General features: G+C 42.3%; 1 protein-coding gene across 1 annotated transcript in view; it reads left to right on the top strand.

The window, feature by feature from the left end:
• VIPR1 (vasoactive intestinal peptide receptor 1) overlaps window positions 1–15,523 on the top strand; it is a 120,039-nt gene that overhangs the window by 47,291 nt on the left and 57,225 nt on the right. The window contains exon 3 of the mRNA XM_074901114.1: window positions 12,214–12,321. Within this exon, the coding sequence (XP_074757215.1) occupies window positions 12,214–12,321 (108 nt within the window). The remainder of the gene's footprint in view (window positions 1–12,213; window positions 12,322–15,523) is intronic.

Raw genomic sequence — 15,523 nt, 5'->3', positions numbered from 1 at the left:
CTTGGCCCCCTGGGCACACTGCTGGCTCATTATCAATCCCCCCAGGTCCCTCTGTGACTGGCAGCTCTCCAGCCACTCCTCCCCAAGCCTGTAGCCCTGCTGGGGGTTGTTGTGGCCCAAGGGCAGCCCCCGGCATTTGCCCTGAGTGAAACTCCCCCAGTTGGGCTCAGCCCATGGCTCCAGCCTGTCCAGGTCTCTCTCAGAGCCTCCCTACCCTCGAGCAGATCAACACTCCCACCCAACTGGGTGTCATCTGCAAACTGACTGAGGGGGCACTCGATCCCCTCATCTAGAGAATCAGTAAAGATGTTAAACAGGAGTGGCTCCAAAACCGAGCCCTGGGGGACACCACTTGTGACCAGCCGCCAACCAGATTTAACTCCGTTCACCACAACTCTTTGGGCCCGGCCATCCAGACAGTTTTTTACCCAGCAAAGTGTGTGCCCATCAAGTCCACGAGCAGCTAGTTTCTCCAGGAGAATGCTGTGGGAAACGGTGTCAAAGGCCTTGCTAAAGTCAAGGTAAACAACATCCACAGCCTTTCCCTCATCCAATAATAACAGGTCACCCTGTCATAGAAGGAGATCAGGTTTGTCAGGCAGGACCTGCCTTTCCTAAACCCACGCTGACTGGGCCTGAGCATCTGGTTGTCCCACATGTGTTGTGTGATGTTACTCAGGATGAGCTGCTCCATCAGCTTCCCGGGCACTGAAGTCAAGCTGACAGGCCTGTAATTTCCCGGATCATCCTTCCGACCTTTCTTATAGATGGGCGTCACATTGGCCAATTTCCAATCAGTCGGGACCTCCCCAGTCAGCCAGGACTGCTGGGAAATGATGGAAATCACCCTGGTGAGCACCCCAGCCAGCTCCTTCAGCACCCCCAGGTGTATCCCGTCCGGTCCCATAGACCTGTGTGTGTCTGTGAGATGCAGCAGGTCACTGACTGTCTCCTGGATTGCAGGGGGGTCGTTCTCCCAGTCTCTGTCTCTGGCTGAGGAGGCTGGATTCCCTCAGTACAACTAGTCTTGTTATTAAAGACTGAGGCAAAGAAGGCATTAAGCACCTCAGCCTTCTCCTCGTCACTGGTTACCATGTTTCCTCCTGTGTCTAGCAGGGGATGGTGGCTCTCTCTGGTCTTTCTTTTGCTGTTGAAGTACTTATAGAAACATTTCTTGTTATCTTTGATTGCTGAAGCCAGATTGATTTCTAGCTGGGCTTTAGACCTCCTGATTTCTGCCTTGCATAGTCTCACAGTGTATTTGTAATCATCAGCATTTCACATGCAAAGAAATCCAGGTGGGAAATGGCCCACGTTGTTTAAACTCCAAATACTGCTTTTGCAGTTCCACAGGCCTAGAGCGGAGGCTAACTTGAAAAGCCAAATTTAGAACTTGGGGTTGTTTGTCAGTCTCCCTTGAAGACGTTAAGGCGTGTTTGACGGGAGGAGAAGCAGTGAACATATGGAAATTAAAAGTCAAGCTGGAAAAATATTAATGAAGTTTCGATTAGGAGTCTTTATTCATCACCATCTGTTTATAGTGCAGTAAGATAAGAAATAATTAATAGTTCCTTGCTTTCAAAAGTTCAAGTGAATTCTCACCTTCCAGTTGCATAAGATCTCCTGGAATAGGTGTTGGTCAGATTTGTATGACAGTCTGGTTATCAGCAGCTCTCCAGGTGCTCCATCGCTAGAGCAGGCACTACATGGCTGATGGCAGCTCAAGCACTCACGATAGTGCATATGGCAGGGTGGGAAAGGGGGCAATGGACCACTCACCCCAGGTTGGGGTCAGGGTGATAGTACATCCCTGAGACCTGCCAAGCGCTCATACGGGTGCTCCTTACACCTTCACATGTGTGAGGATAGATGGTTTTATTAGCAAAAATCCACTGTTTTAAACTCTGTATCAAAGGGAGCATTCAAATGAGATTTGAAGGGTGGTAACCTCCAGGGGAAATATACATCTTGGCAGACATCTGAAGGGGACTCTGGGTGATAATTTAAAGTGGCCCTGGTGCAGCCAGAGGAGAGACCTGTCCCCAGGCTGAGAAGGTTTGCAGAGAGGCTTTGCTTGCAGGTGAAGCAGGCAGGTTTGTCCCCATGGTTCAGAGCAAAGAAAGATAAAACTGAAGAAAAATAGTCAAACCCCTGAACAGGGGTTAGGTCTTGTCAGCCCTTAGCCACATGTCAAAGTTCTTAACAGATGCTCTTGGATAATCAGTGTGGACTCCAGCTGTCATTTTAGAATCATGCAGAGCTCTCATAGGTCTTGTACTATATCCACTAGCCCCTCCAAAAGTCTTATATATTCTGGGACATCAGGAATGACTACTACTCGTCAACTAAATCAAGCTCTGAGGATCTACTTAACATCTCAATGAAGCCTGGAGAACAATTCAGTTCAGTCTAAAATTGATACTTGCATATGAACTTAATGATCTCTTTAAAGGCAAAGGGACCTCCTGGACTTCTTTCCATGTTGTCTTTCCTTAGTTTTTCATTTAGTTTTCTTTATTACTCTGGTCTAGGTGATACAAAGAGCCTCTTGGTTTTGGTCTTGCTCTGGCCAACAGCATCCAGATATGACATCAGTCCTCTTCATTCCTGGGCAATGTGGCCTCCTCTAGAACAGCAGAAAATTCAACTATGTGACACCAAGACCTTAAACCTCAGACTCATTTATCTCTCTTAGAGGATCAGTACCAGAGTCAGGGTGCCTTTTATGTAACAGAAATTTTTCTTCCAGTTATTGGACTGTGGCCACGATATTCAGTTGGGACAGGCATGATACCTCCAAATGGTCCTCCTCCATTAACACTTTATTAACCTGCTCTGGGACTCTTCCCAGCCACCAACCCTTCATGCTGTAGCTCTTACAGAGCTGGAGCCTGCTCTCTGGAAATTCAAAAGAAATCTGCCCTGTATTTTTCAGAGGATAACCTTCCATTGACCATGCTAGGAAAACTGGCATCTGAAACATGTGAAGGAGGCACGTGTTGCCATGGTGGTAAACCCAGCTTCAACCCTTAGATGTGAGCAGTCCCCAGACTTTTGTGCTAGCTGCTTTGATCTAGTCCGAAGATGATGGTCATTCTTCCAGGCCATGAGTCTTTCCGAGGGAATAGTACCCAAAGCTGTTTTCCCTAACAAGTTGTTATTAAGGCTGTCCATCCTTGCTTGGTAATCCACTGCTCGAGGAGAGTGCACCTCTCCGCTGAGGACTGCTAATTCCCTATTGAGTAGTGGTACCTCCTCAGTTGCTTGTCGCTGTCTGAGACTACCCTATCACCTGAAATCCAAACACATACTAGCAACAGGATGAAATTCAAACACAAATCTACAGAGCCCCTCATCATTCTTCCCTGTCAAACTAAGAGCTGATTTTTGCCTTGACCTCACTTTTCTACAGATGCAGTCACAAGATGTTACAGAATCTATTTTCTGCCTTAATATGCTATAAGGGTGGAGGCTTTGCTTTTGTTTTGCCTGTTGCTGACATGTCCTGGCTGCAAGCTTTCTAACAGCAGTGTTTATTTGACTTGGGAACAGCTGTCTTGTAGCTTGTTGCAATTAACAGCCGTTTAGTTGACACAAGTCTTGTACTGAGTCATTTTAGTTTGAAGAATATGCAACATTTTTAAATGCCATCAGACTTTTTGGTTACTTTTTTTTTTAAAGCATGGCATAATGTATGGACACACACAGCCTTAGTTATGCAAAGTTTATAAAATTAAGGAGAAAATGCCATTGCTGCAGACCAATGGAAAGAAAATTGAGATTATTTTCAAAGCTGTGGATAATGCTTAGATTAAATCCATGTATGCAGAGCTTTTGTTTCTGACAACAACTTGTGTTTGTTCCCCTCGCATCCCATCAGATTTCTGGTTAAGAAATCTTCCTCATCTTTTTTTTTTTTTTTTTTTTTTCTTTTTTCTTTTCCTGCTCACTGTATCAGAGCACTTTCATGATGGTATCCACCCTTTTTATGTGAGTACACTGAAAAACGTTGCAATGCCATAAGTTAATGTCAAATTCCCATTACAATATATGTCCATGATCCAAAACCTGCTGCAGTTGCTGGAGACTTTTCCAGATTTTACTATGCGCTGGACTTTCTGTATTCTAGGTGCCTTTATTTCTTGATATTCAGACCGTTAAACATAGAAAAATGAAACTGTGGAGAATGTGAGAAGCTGAGGTCAGAGGTACCACACTTTACATCTACCAGGCCTAAGCTTTTAAATTATCAGTGTCTGACAAATTTAGCCTTCCTTTTTTCTTGCCTTTTAATCATTAAATATGCCTACATCTGAAACCAAAGCTTTCTGGTCCCCCTTGTCCCTTTCTACAGAGCTAAGGTACAGGGCTTCCACACAACCTTTCCTACTTCTGCAGATGCCTCTCTGTATCTATAAGCAAGAAGCACGTTTCCAGCACATTTAATAACCAAGAGCCAGATCATGAAGATTTTACATGGTGAAGCTCATTCCAGCTTTGCACAAGGGCTGAAGTATCTTTTCTAGTAGCAGGACAGGCAGTCTGTGTCTTACAGTTTGTAGAGGAAACTTCCATTTTACCCTGTCTTTTTCTCAGTGGGGACTCATATCTTAGCACAATGTTTACCATGAAGAAGAGCAACACAGCATTGGCTTAAAATCTCCTCTATTGCAAAGCACATAATTTGGTCTTGAAGGTACAGGATGATCTTTTAAAGTAGAAACAGGGTAAGATTCCTCTTAATCATGCCATAATTAATATAAGAGAGACCTTTCCAAAGCTTATTCCAGATTGGTAAACTGAGCACACTGCTAAGGGGATCTGTCACTTGCCTGTTTGCCTTCGATGAGCAAGTCAAGCTGAGCTGGTCAGTGAGAGGGTTTGCACTTCATTAGAGTGGGCAGGTCTCCTGAGCTCTCATAGTCATACTACTAGTCAAGTTTCCATATACGTTTAAGCAAGTCACGGAATTAATGCAGATTGGACTAAATGTTGGAAAGTTGAGGAGAACTCTCCTGACTCTCACAGCACTTGAACCATCATTGAGAGCTGCTGCACTCATGTCCTGTCCCTGCTTGGCTTGTTTTATTAGGAAGACCCACAGAATCTCTAATGTTTTCCTCCTCACAACATCTCTGTCTCCTTCTGGTAGGCAAGACGGTGAGGTACAGAGGAGATACAGCTGGGTGAGCCCCATTTTAGGTCTTACACTATCAGGGTAGTCACTCTTGCCTCTGCAAGTCAAAAAAGCATTGCTAGAGGTTTGAGCCTAGTCATCTTTACTATGAATTGCTGTCTGGAGGTGCCAACATGGAAAAAGCTGTATAGAAAGATTAAATTGAAAGTCTGGATCTCTATAAATCCAGCTTTCTACAACTTCTGGAAGAACAGGGGGATTTGAGGAAGGAGTCAGGAAGCCCTGGAATACACCTTTAAGAATGCTTCATGTCAGAGCACTAGAGATCTTGTTTAGATGCTGATGAGGAGATTAAGTTGTTTTTGACAACCCACCTTGTAAAACTTTGTCTTAAATTTTGGATCTTTTGTTTCAGTTTACATGTTCTGAAATCAGGAAGAAGGGCTCAGCTCACAAATTCGATTTACGAAAAGAGTGATCTGAAGGGATAAAAAAGATCAAGTGTTTATTTAGTTTGTTGGTTAAAGAAAGGCTGAAAGATTAGGAACTTTTTTAAACTTGTTTGTGCTTAAAAATAATCTTCCAGAAGTAGTCTCTGGTGATTTCTTTCATGTTGTTTAGAATGACTCAGTGTGAGGGCTTAAGGTGAGGTTTCCTTCATCTTGATCTTTGAGTCCAATTTCTGCAAACATTTAAGAATAAAGTTTTCTTTAACATTTCTTCTTGGGTGCTTGGACATTTTCTACTGGAAGCCGTTGCAGAAGTGCAAACTAGTTTTTATAGCAAGTAACAATGTTCTTGTACACAGAGTGGGAAAAATGAAATCAGTATCTCTGTCTTGCTACAGATATTGAGGCAAAGTCCAAGATAATGTCTTTTCACTTCACTTTTTTCAATCTGGGAATCCTTTTTGCTTTCTGTGATTGCTGGTTCTACTTTCTGCTGAATTGAGACTGCAAATCCATCACTGAAGGATGAATAAAGGAGCATCAGTGTGCCACTAAAAGCACATCAGTGGTGGGAAGGAAATGCTACAGTGTCAGGGGTTTGCATGCCCTGGCAGGATTGTGGTTTTCCTTCTGCTAAGTGGTTTTTCTGTCACACGCTGCCTACAGTGCTGGAGTAAGAGCATGATGGGCAAAAAATAGCCAAATTAAATGCAAAGCCGTAGAAAGTTGAAAGGGGAGCTCTCAGGGGATGGGTTTGCTTCAGAGCAAACTGTCAGTGTTGATAAAAAGGTGATGAGATGGAGCTGGGGAAGGAGAGATGCCCACAGGATGCTTGAGTGTATAAGTGAGACCTGAAGGGAGGAGGGCACAGCAATGAACATGGGATCGACAGGGATTTGCAGGGAAGGGTGGGAGCATGCATTTAGTGAAACCTTGGAGCCAAGCTAGCCCCAGTCAAACCCAATCTGTAACAAAAGTCAGATAAAACCGTATTTTGCAAGTCCAGGGCAAGGCAGTATGGGGTAGAATTAAAAAAACCCAAAAGATACAAGGGAGAAATGATAGGGAACTGCTTCCATGCAAGAAGCAACTAAATAGTCTAGGAAACTTCAGCCTGAAAAATTAATGCTTAAGGCGGGATATGAAAGAGGATTTTATGGTTTTTCTCCCTAGGGAAAGGGATATTGTGGTTAGGTTATGAATAGTTCTGTCTTTGTAAAAAGAACTAGGCAATTCCTAATGAAACCAGCAATGAGCAGGTTCAAAGTGAATTCAGAAAAGCATATATTTTTTCTTTCAGTGGACACTTAAACTGTGCAATTCCTTGGCCCAGGATGTTGTGAATTTTTAAAATGGGTTCAGAAGCAAAATCAAATTGCATTTATTTTAAAAGATTTATGGAAGAACAAGAATCTACATACAACTTTTAAAATTTATATGCAAGATTATCCCTGGTTCAGGAAGTCTCTGCTCATTGGCATCAGGGATGGTAGTAGTGACCCAAGGCTCGTGATGGGTTTTGCTAGCCTCTGCTGTGGCTGAATGCAAGCTGCCTGTCTGGAACTGAGTTAGTAGATTGTTGCCGGGACAACAGGGTGTGTTTCCTTCAGTTAGGCAGAAGCTTAGTGGGAACAAGAAGGTTCATGCAATGATAATTTGTTGTAATGAGACCAAAGTGGGCAAACCATGGGCGACCACCTAGGCTGCATTTCTGCATGAGCTTGTCAGTGGGAGAATAAATATCACCCAATACCTATTTACAGTCCTAACTCCAGAGAGGTTGGAAGCTGCCTGCTGATATCAAATTGGAGGGGAAATGAGTTTACATTGCAAGTACACCAGCCTGTGATGGTACCCAGTAATATCTCAGCTTGGCTTAATCAAATTGCACCTTTGTCTTGCTGTTTATCTACCTGTGGGTAGTGAGAGGCATGCAGAGATCCTGATATCTGAACATAGATTCAGAGCAAAAGTCTTGTGTGTGAATGTCCTTCAGAAGAGACCAGGAGCTACCTCATTCATTAGGGAGAATTTGGTGCAAATGAGAGATGTGCTGAAAGGCATTTTTTTCTGAACTGGGAGTTCACCTGGGTTAAGAGAGTGCCCAGCACTAGCCTACTGCCATTCATTTCTTTCCTCAGCCAAACCTAGTCGCATCTCAGAGCTGTGCCAGAGCTCTGGAAGTAATGTTTATTCATGAAGGAAAATTCTCTGCTGCTTCCTCAATAAGCTATGACCATATGTTTGCTGTAACTGTTGATATGACTCAAATAAATGCTTTTTGTGCTCTAGTCTGATGGTTCTGCAAACCACTGTATACCTCTGCCTCATGACAGCTGACCTGCTTTCTGTTTATTAACCTTTCAAAAGGAGAGGAAATAAGAGCCTGAGCTTTGATTCCCTCCCTGCAGTGTTGTGCCCAGCTCTAGGGCCCCCTACATCAGAAGGACATGGACCTGCTCAAGCAGGTCCAGATGAGGTCACGAAGATGATCATGGGGCTGAAGCACCTATGAAGACAGGCTGAGAGAGTTGGGGGGTTCAGCCTGGAGAAGAGAAGGCTCCGGAGAGACCTTATAGTGGTCTTCCAGTACTTAAAGGGGGCTACAGGAAAGATGGGGAGGGACTCTTGATCCAGGAGTATAGGGATAGGATGAGGAATAATGTGTTTAAACTGAAAGAGGTTAGATTCAGATTAGCTATAAGAAGAAATTCTTCCCTGTGAGGGTGGTGAGGCCCTGGCACAGGCTGCCCAGAGCAGCTCTGGCTGCCCCCTCCCTGGCAGGGTTCAAGGCCAGGTTGGACGGGGCTTTGGGCAGCCTGGGCTAGTGGAAGGTGTCTCTGCCTGTGGCAGGGGGGTGGGAACTGGATGATCTTTAAGGTCCCTTCCAACACAAACCATACTATGATTCACATCTAGTGGAGACAGTGGAAAGGTTACCACCTTCTGCAGCTGTGGTGTGTTTCCTAACCCATTGCATCCAGGACTGTGTCAGTGGTCTTCAGCCACTTCTTCTGAGTCAGAACCTCTTCAAAGAAGGCTCTCCAAAGCCCAGCTGATGCAATACTTGGCTTGCACTTAGGGCATTCGGCTTGCAAAGAGGGAGGCTGAGCTCCTGGATGTGAAGATCTGAGCTCCAGCATGTGGCTGACAGCCTCCAGCCCATTCCTTGAACAAGATTTCAGGAGCCTGCTTCAAGAGGGAAAGAGGTGTCTGCTAGTAATTACAGTAATTGCATAGTTTACAGTGCAATAAACGAGCAGTTTGATCTGTTTATCTGAATGAAGGTTAAAAGGCAGCTTCTCCCTGCAGCTCTCTAGAAGAAGATACTTGGCTCCAGAGAGCACTTGATGGTCTACCAAGCAAAGCAGGACAAAGCTGAATGTCTGGAAGTCACAGTTAAAATAATTGAGAAGGAAAAGAGACTCTCTTTTATATATATATATATATATATATATATATATATATATATATGTAATTATAAGAGTTTAAAGACTGTACCTGATTACCCAGGGATGTTGTAAATGCTACTGTCTTGAAAAAGTCACATTTATTTTTACACTCCTTCTCCACTCAGTTGTGATCCTTTACAAAGCAAAGGACAGTCCTTGACAGTGTGTATACCTTGGCTTTTGGTAAGAAGGAAATGAGCAGAGCAGTTCTTTTGATTGAAAGGGAGTTGAAGGGTAGGTGTATTCATGGCTCATTTGTATCTGCTGCCTTGGGTAAGGATTGATAAATACCTTTGCATCCTTATTGCACATACTGAATGCGAGGGAGAAGACATCATTAATTGATGGAGAAGCACTTAGCAATCACCAAACATGGTTTGATCAGGCAAAGCAAACTGTCATTTTATTGCATCCATGAAGGCCAAGTGAGACAGGGAAGACAGGGATTTCCTTTTTCCAAGGCACATTGCAGATGTTTCTGCCCTCAAATAGTTTTCTTAGTATTGATCTGTCATTCTGACATGACTGAATATTGCCTGCCAACCCCCTGATCCCAGCAGTTTGCCAGGGTAATATCTGTCAGTTTTGGAGAAAGAAAAGCATTTTCTGGAAGGCTGTTTGATAAAGGTTGTCTGTGTCCTGGTTTGGATGGACAGGCACAAACTTTTGCCTGATGTTGTGATGGAATGACTGCTGGGTGAGTAGCAAGTGTTAGACTGCAAATGCAAAGCATCTTGCAGGTATCAATCTTTGTATTGCTCCAATTCATTAAACTCAAGTTACTCGTGCAGGCCACCTTCTAGTCATTGGAGAGAAGAGGACATCTCCAAAGAAAGATTAATTTTCTCAACTTCAGATAACCATCCTACGGTGCCATGGACTGCCAGCCAGAGCTCTGGTTTCCATTGGCTTCTTCAGGTTTATACGTCTGACTTTTAGATGCATAACTTTAGGGATATGAATCCCACCTTTAAAACTTGGACCTTTCCAGTCAGCTGCACAAATATTGTCAGCATGTCTCAGGGGGGCAATAAGGAAGAAAAGTGTTGGAAGAGTTAATAAGCAGATATGAGAGGTCTTTACAGAGGCAATCATTTTTAAAGATCCACTTTGTGTGTCTTGCATGGCCAGTCTTGTGTGTCTTCACCTTATTTTAATGAGAGACAGCTTTTGTTACAAAAGTGAACACCTGAAAGCTTTTTTTGTGCATCACACGTGGTGGTGAAAAATGCAAACCCAGAAAAAGATACAGATAGAAAAATTCTCAAAGTGCATAATTCAGGACATTTAAAAAGCCATCTGATACCATCACCTTGCATTTTATTTTGCATTATAACCTGTCCCGAGGTAATGAGTGCACTATAATTTATTGAGGTTGATGGAGAAAAAGATTATAGAACATGAAAGATCCCGTCATGAAATAATTTATTTTCCATGGGCAGGATATCTAATATCTTAATGCTTTTGGAGCTGCTGGATGTTTGGTGGCAGATAAGTATGACGCTGTGGAAACTGAGCTTTGCACCTGATGTGAGAAACCTGAAAACTGAATTTTAATGAACAATATAGAAGAGCATGCACAAAGAAGATACTGTCAGTTACTCTGTTTTTCAGTCTCAGATAAACTCACCTCAGGACTTCATTTAAAAAGTTCTGTTTGCTCATGAAAGAAAGAAGGAAATACCTGTAAAATAACTTTGAAAGATTGCTGAGGGTTCTTTTTCAGCTTCAAAGCATTTTTGTGTGCTCTCTTCATTGATCCGTGACAGCAGGCTGCCTCAGTCTGAACAGACTAATGATGACACCAGCCTTTTTCTTAGTTCAAGTAGTAAAAGGTGAAGAACGAATTTCAGATCAGGATATAATTACCAAGAAATGCAGCTTGACAGTGGGTTTCATAGTTACCTTTGCTTGCATGTGAAAAGTATTTTCTCAAAGCTTTCTTCTTCATATTCTAGTTTCTCTTGTTAGGCTGTTGACCTTAAGAGTAATGCCTTAGTCACATTTGGGGAAGCGTTGCAATCTATTGGGGCATAACAAATAACCAAGACCGGAGGTGCTATAAAAAAGTGAGGTCTGTTCACAACCTATCTATCTAACACAACAGCCTGTCTCTTGGAAATTTAAATGGGAAAAAAAAAAAAGTGTTTTCAAAATTCTAGGAAGAACTCCAAAATATGTAACATGTTGAGGGAAAAACAAGTCTGAGGTTTGGTGTTTTTTTTTTAATTTTGGGTCTGCCAACTCCTTTTGGCTTCAATCTTAATGTTACGTAGTTCGGCAGTGTGGCATGTGTGTGATATCATTAATGTCTTTTAAGAAAGCAGAAATAAAAGGGTAAAATCAGATCATCATATTATAACTCTGCAGGAAGGACATGCAATTTTTTTCTCACAGGAAGTTTTTATTCTATCCAGAAAATATTCAGAAATGCTTAATTTTAACAAAATCCTATGTTTTCTCCCTGAAGTTACCCCCTTGGTTATACCTTCATTTCTAGCTTGGAGAGCTGGGAGTGTCCCACCTTGCACCACCCTTCCATAGAGAGCATCTCCCAGCAACAGCACTGTCCCTCCTCAGTATCCAGGAGTGTTTTGTGCCTTCTCCCTTCTTAAGGAGAAAAACTGCTTCTGGGGAAGGGATTTGGCTCTTGATCCCTTCATGGTCATCAGTGTTCCCTCCCTGTTGAGCACATCCCCTGCCCAATCATTTCAAGGGGAAGAAAGGCTGGTGACAGAAGTTTGGGCGAAGCAGAGAAGGAAGGGGGGTATGTCTCACATATTCAGACCAGGTGTTTTAATGCAACAGAGAGAGTTAAGGGAAGGAAGAAAGATTGTTAATTGGGCATTTCTGCCTTTTTAATCTAAAAAAAGGCAATGTCCTCTGTTAACTCTTAATTTGCCCAGTCTTGCACTGATCTGCTGTTCTTTCCATACTGATTTCTGAAAAATTGCAGACAACACAAGTGCTGAATTTTAGGGACATTTAAACATGTAGCTGAAAACTACATATTTAAAGAAAATGTTTCTGTGCCTTTCCTTCAAAAAGGTGCCTGCACCAAGGTGATAGGCTTCACATGCCTTTCACAGCTGCTCTGCACTGCTTCAGTTCCTCCGCTCCATCCAGCAGATACCACTCGTGCTTGTTCTACCACCTGCTTTTCTCCTTTCCCCAGGTTGCAGAAGGCAATGGGACAACATCACATGCTGGCCTGCAGCGGAGGTCGGAGAAGTTGTGGTACGGCCATGCCCAAAGTACTTCAGATTCCTCACCACTTCTCTTGGTAAGGAAAACCAGACAGCTCATCTCACTGAAATGGGTTTATGGTTTCACTGCCTGTGGGGTCTCACATCATATCATGGGAAGCTTCTCGGTATAATCAGAGAGAGAAACGAGCTCTTTGCACAAGGTAAAGGGGGTTTCCAAGCCATACATGAATGCCCAAACCATTAGAGCATCCTTCCTATCCTTCTTGCAGTACACATACTGCTCTGGATGGTAAGGATGCAAAAATGGCTCCTCATGAAATCCAATAATATGGATGTTGTGCAGTGGAAATTGAATCAACCTGTGTAATAATGTTTGTTGTACAAAATTTACAGTTTAGCACTAGAATTAATTAAGTCTCTGACATAAAACAAATCAGCTGAAACTGTATGTTATAAAGTATTTTTCTGCTGAAATGACAAATTTGGCCACCGGCCAAGAAATTAACGTGACAAATAATGGGCAGGGAAGGTTAATGGAGAAAGTAGCTTAACTCACTCTTTGGGGTATTTTGGGAAGCTTTAATTTAAAACTTAGGTCTCAAGGGCCGTGCAGCAATGGAACTCTGTCTCCTGGTAGTTTATAGTCATTATTTATCATTTTCATTATAGTAGCCCTGCAGGCCTCCATAGAAAATTAAGTTCTTTTGCACTGGAGATTATGCATCAGGCTGCTAAGTCTCCACTTTTACAGCCTTACAGTCCAAACACATACGATAGATTATGAATGGGAGTAAGAATAGAATATTGTCCCAGTTTAACAGGCTAGGGCACTACACTGATTAACCAGCATATGCTGATTACGTGGCTTGCCCAAGGCCACATCAAAAGTCTTTGCAGGCCCAGAAGGGAAATTCAAAATCCACAGAGTCCTATCCTAGTGCTGTCATCTCCCGGTTTCCAGAACTTTCCTGTTGTTCATTACTGCTGCTTCAGTACTCAGGGGAAGCAGGCAGAAGCTGCTGTAATATCGCATCTTGCAGGACAAGACCCCTGAGCATTGGTCCAGCCATGTGGAATAATTGCCTGCTGTTGATGCTTAGTGCCCTCTCCTCTCCTGAGCACAACATTCCCTCAGTGGGTTTTAAAGACCCAGCAAAGTTAGTTAAACAGGAAGAAAAAAAATCTTTAAGAAGTTTCTCTAATACTTCATCCCAATGGAGCAGAGCAATGAGGAAAGTATTACATATATAAACATCAATGTTTGTGTGTGTGTATATATGATATATACATACAAATTTTATATATATATGGTCATATATAATATGTATAATATATATCATATCATATATATATCTCATAGTGGTTGGTTGAACTTAAGCTAATGAATGTGGGATGCCTTTACTTGTGTGGTAGGATAGGCTTATGAGTCTTAATAAACTTGCATATTCAGGGACATCTGCTGCTCTCTGGGATGTTCTAGGACATCTCAGCTGGTCTCCTGGTTCACCTGCAGAAAGGTGCAACTTTTCCATAGTTCAAGTGTCATTGGATGTCTCGAAAGACCTGCTTAGGCACATGAATACTTCCTATTCTGGGAGAAGTCCAGACTCCACTGAGAGCAGTCAGGGCATCGCTTGGGCTCTCTGTGCACTTGTCTCTATGTGCCAGGCCAAGAAAGAGCCTCAATCACAAGCCAACTTATGACACTTCCCTGCATACCCGTGTTGTAGTGTGGCTGCTGGTATTTGTGCTGTTCTGTGAGCAGTGAACTTAGCAAATGTCATCTAGCCTTGCAGCTGTCAATGTCAGCAGCCTTCTAGGGGGATTTCACATTGCTTTGATGAGTTTTCTGCATCTGACATCCAGGGATTCCGCTGGTTTGATCAGTGATGGCTAGGATATGATTCATCTTGTCTTAAATCAGCTACTTAAACAGATTGGATGAACAGCACCATGAAAATACCTATTTCCCCTCACTTAATATGGTAGAGCACAGAGTGTCTTGCTTTGTTGGAAAAAGCAGATTCAGCACTCTTAATTTTTGCTGTCTCTAATGCAGGTGTGTGTATGAGATCTATGTCTAGGATCCCAGTAATGTCAACAGTAATTTAGTCTGTGCAGTCAACAGACAACTGTATGTAGGAACCTGAATAGCTTTTTAGATGTCATTTGCTGTGTTGATGAATTTTTTGAGTGTAGTAGAAATGCAGGCACTAAACTCACAGGTAGGCACCTACACTGTAAACACCTCATTCGGGTCTCTAAACATAATCTGGTGTCATCTGAGATAATCTGGGGCATCTAAGAAATCCATGACGATGCCTCAACTGGTGCTAAGATACCTGTATTTAGGAAACCAATTCCTAACATGGAATGGCATTCGTATCAACTGATTTTAGAGCTTTCTATATGTGAACCTATCTCTGAGCTTGTTTTACATTAATTGCTTAGAAATAGTCTCCTTAGAGCTTCAGTTCAGCTGACTTTTAGGATTCGAATTCAGGGTGAGTTGAATAGCATTGAGAAACCACATATTTCTCTGTTTCCAATCAAATGATTGTAGAGTGGCTCTGGAAGATGTGAATGTCTTACAATATGGGTGAATCCCACTTTTGCAGAGTACACATGTTATCATCTCCTTCTTTAAACAGAGAAACTGATGTGATTTCCAAAGCAGAAACAACAGCTTTAATTTTCTCTGAGCTATGCACTTTGTACAATCATATACAAACACAGAAATCAGATATACTCTTAAATAAAGGGAGGGTAAGATTGCCACTTGTGTGAGAGGATTTGTTGCAAAATTAATGTAATTAAAGTTTGTGAAGCAGTTCTTCCTTTGTAGTAGTGAATATAATTGAATAGCTTTCAAGGAAATCAATCATCTCATTAATGTTTATGTCTTACTCTTTGATCCTTTTGCAGGAACATGAAAGCTTGTACCAAGTTGTGAGCAGGAGAAAAACTTTTTTTTATATTTATAGCAGGAAAAGGGTGAAATACTGGGAACCAAAGAGTTAATGTGATTTTCCTGCCTAATGGAGAATATGCTTTTGAAATGACTAATATCCTACCTCATGTTAAATAAAGGATAAAATATCTTGTGGCATTTAGAAACCTTAAAATGCCTAGCATAGTCCTGATGTCATTTGACATTAAATTTTTATGCCATTCACATATCCAGAAGTTTTTCATTATTTCATGACATTCGTCAGTACCATGTGAAGGAGACAGATGAAAATATTTTTGGCACCTTTCATTACTGAAGTGCATTAC

Source organism: Athene noctua, chromosome 2 (genome assembly GCF_965140245.1).
Source record: "Athene noctua chromosome 2, bAthNoc1.hap1.1, whole genome shotgun sequence".
In the NCBI taxonomy this organism is placed as follows: Eukaryota; Metazoa; Chordata; class Aves; order Strigiformes; family Strigidae; genus Athene; species Athene noctua.
The sequence above is the reverse complement of the archived record's forward strand: the minus strand, read 5'-3'. Positions and strand labels throughout refer to the sequence as shown.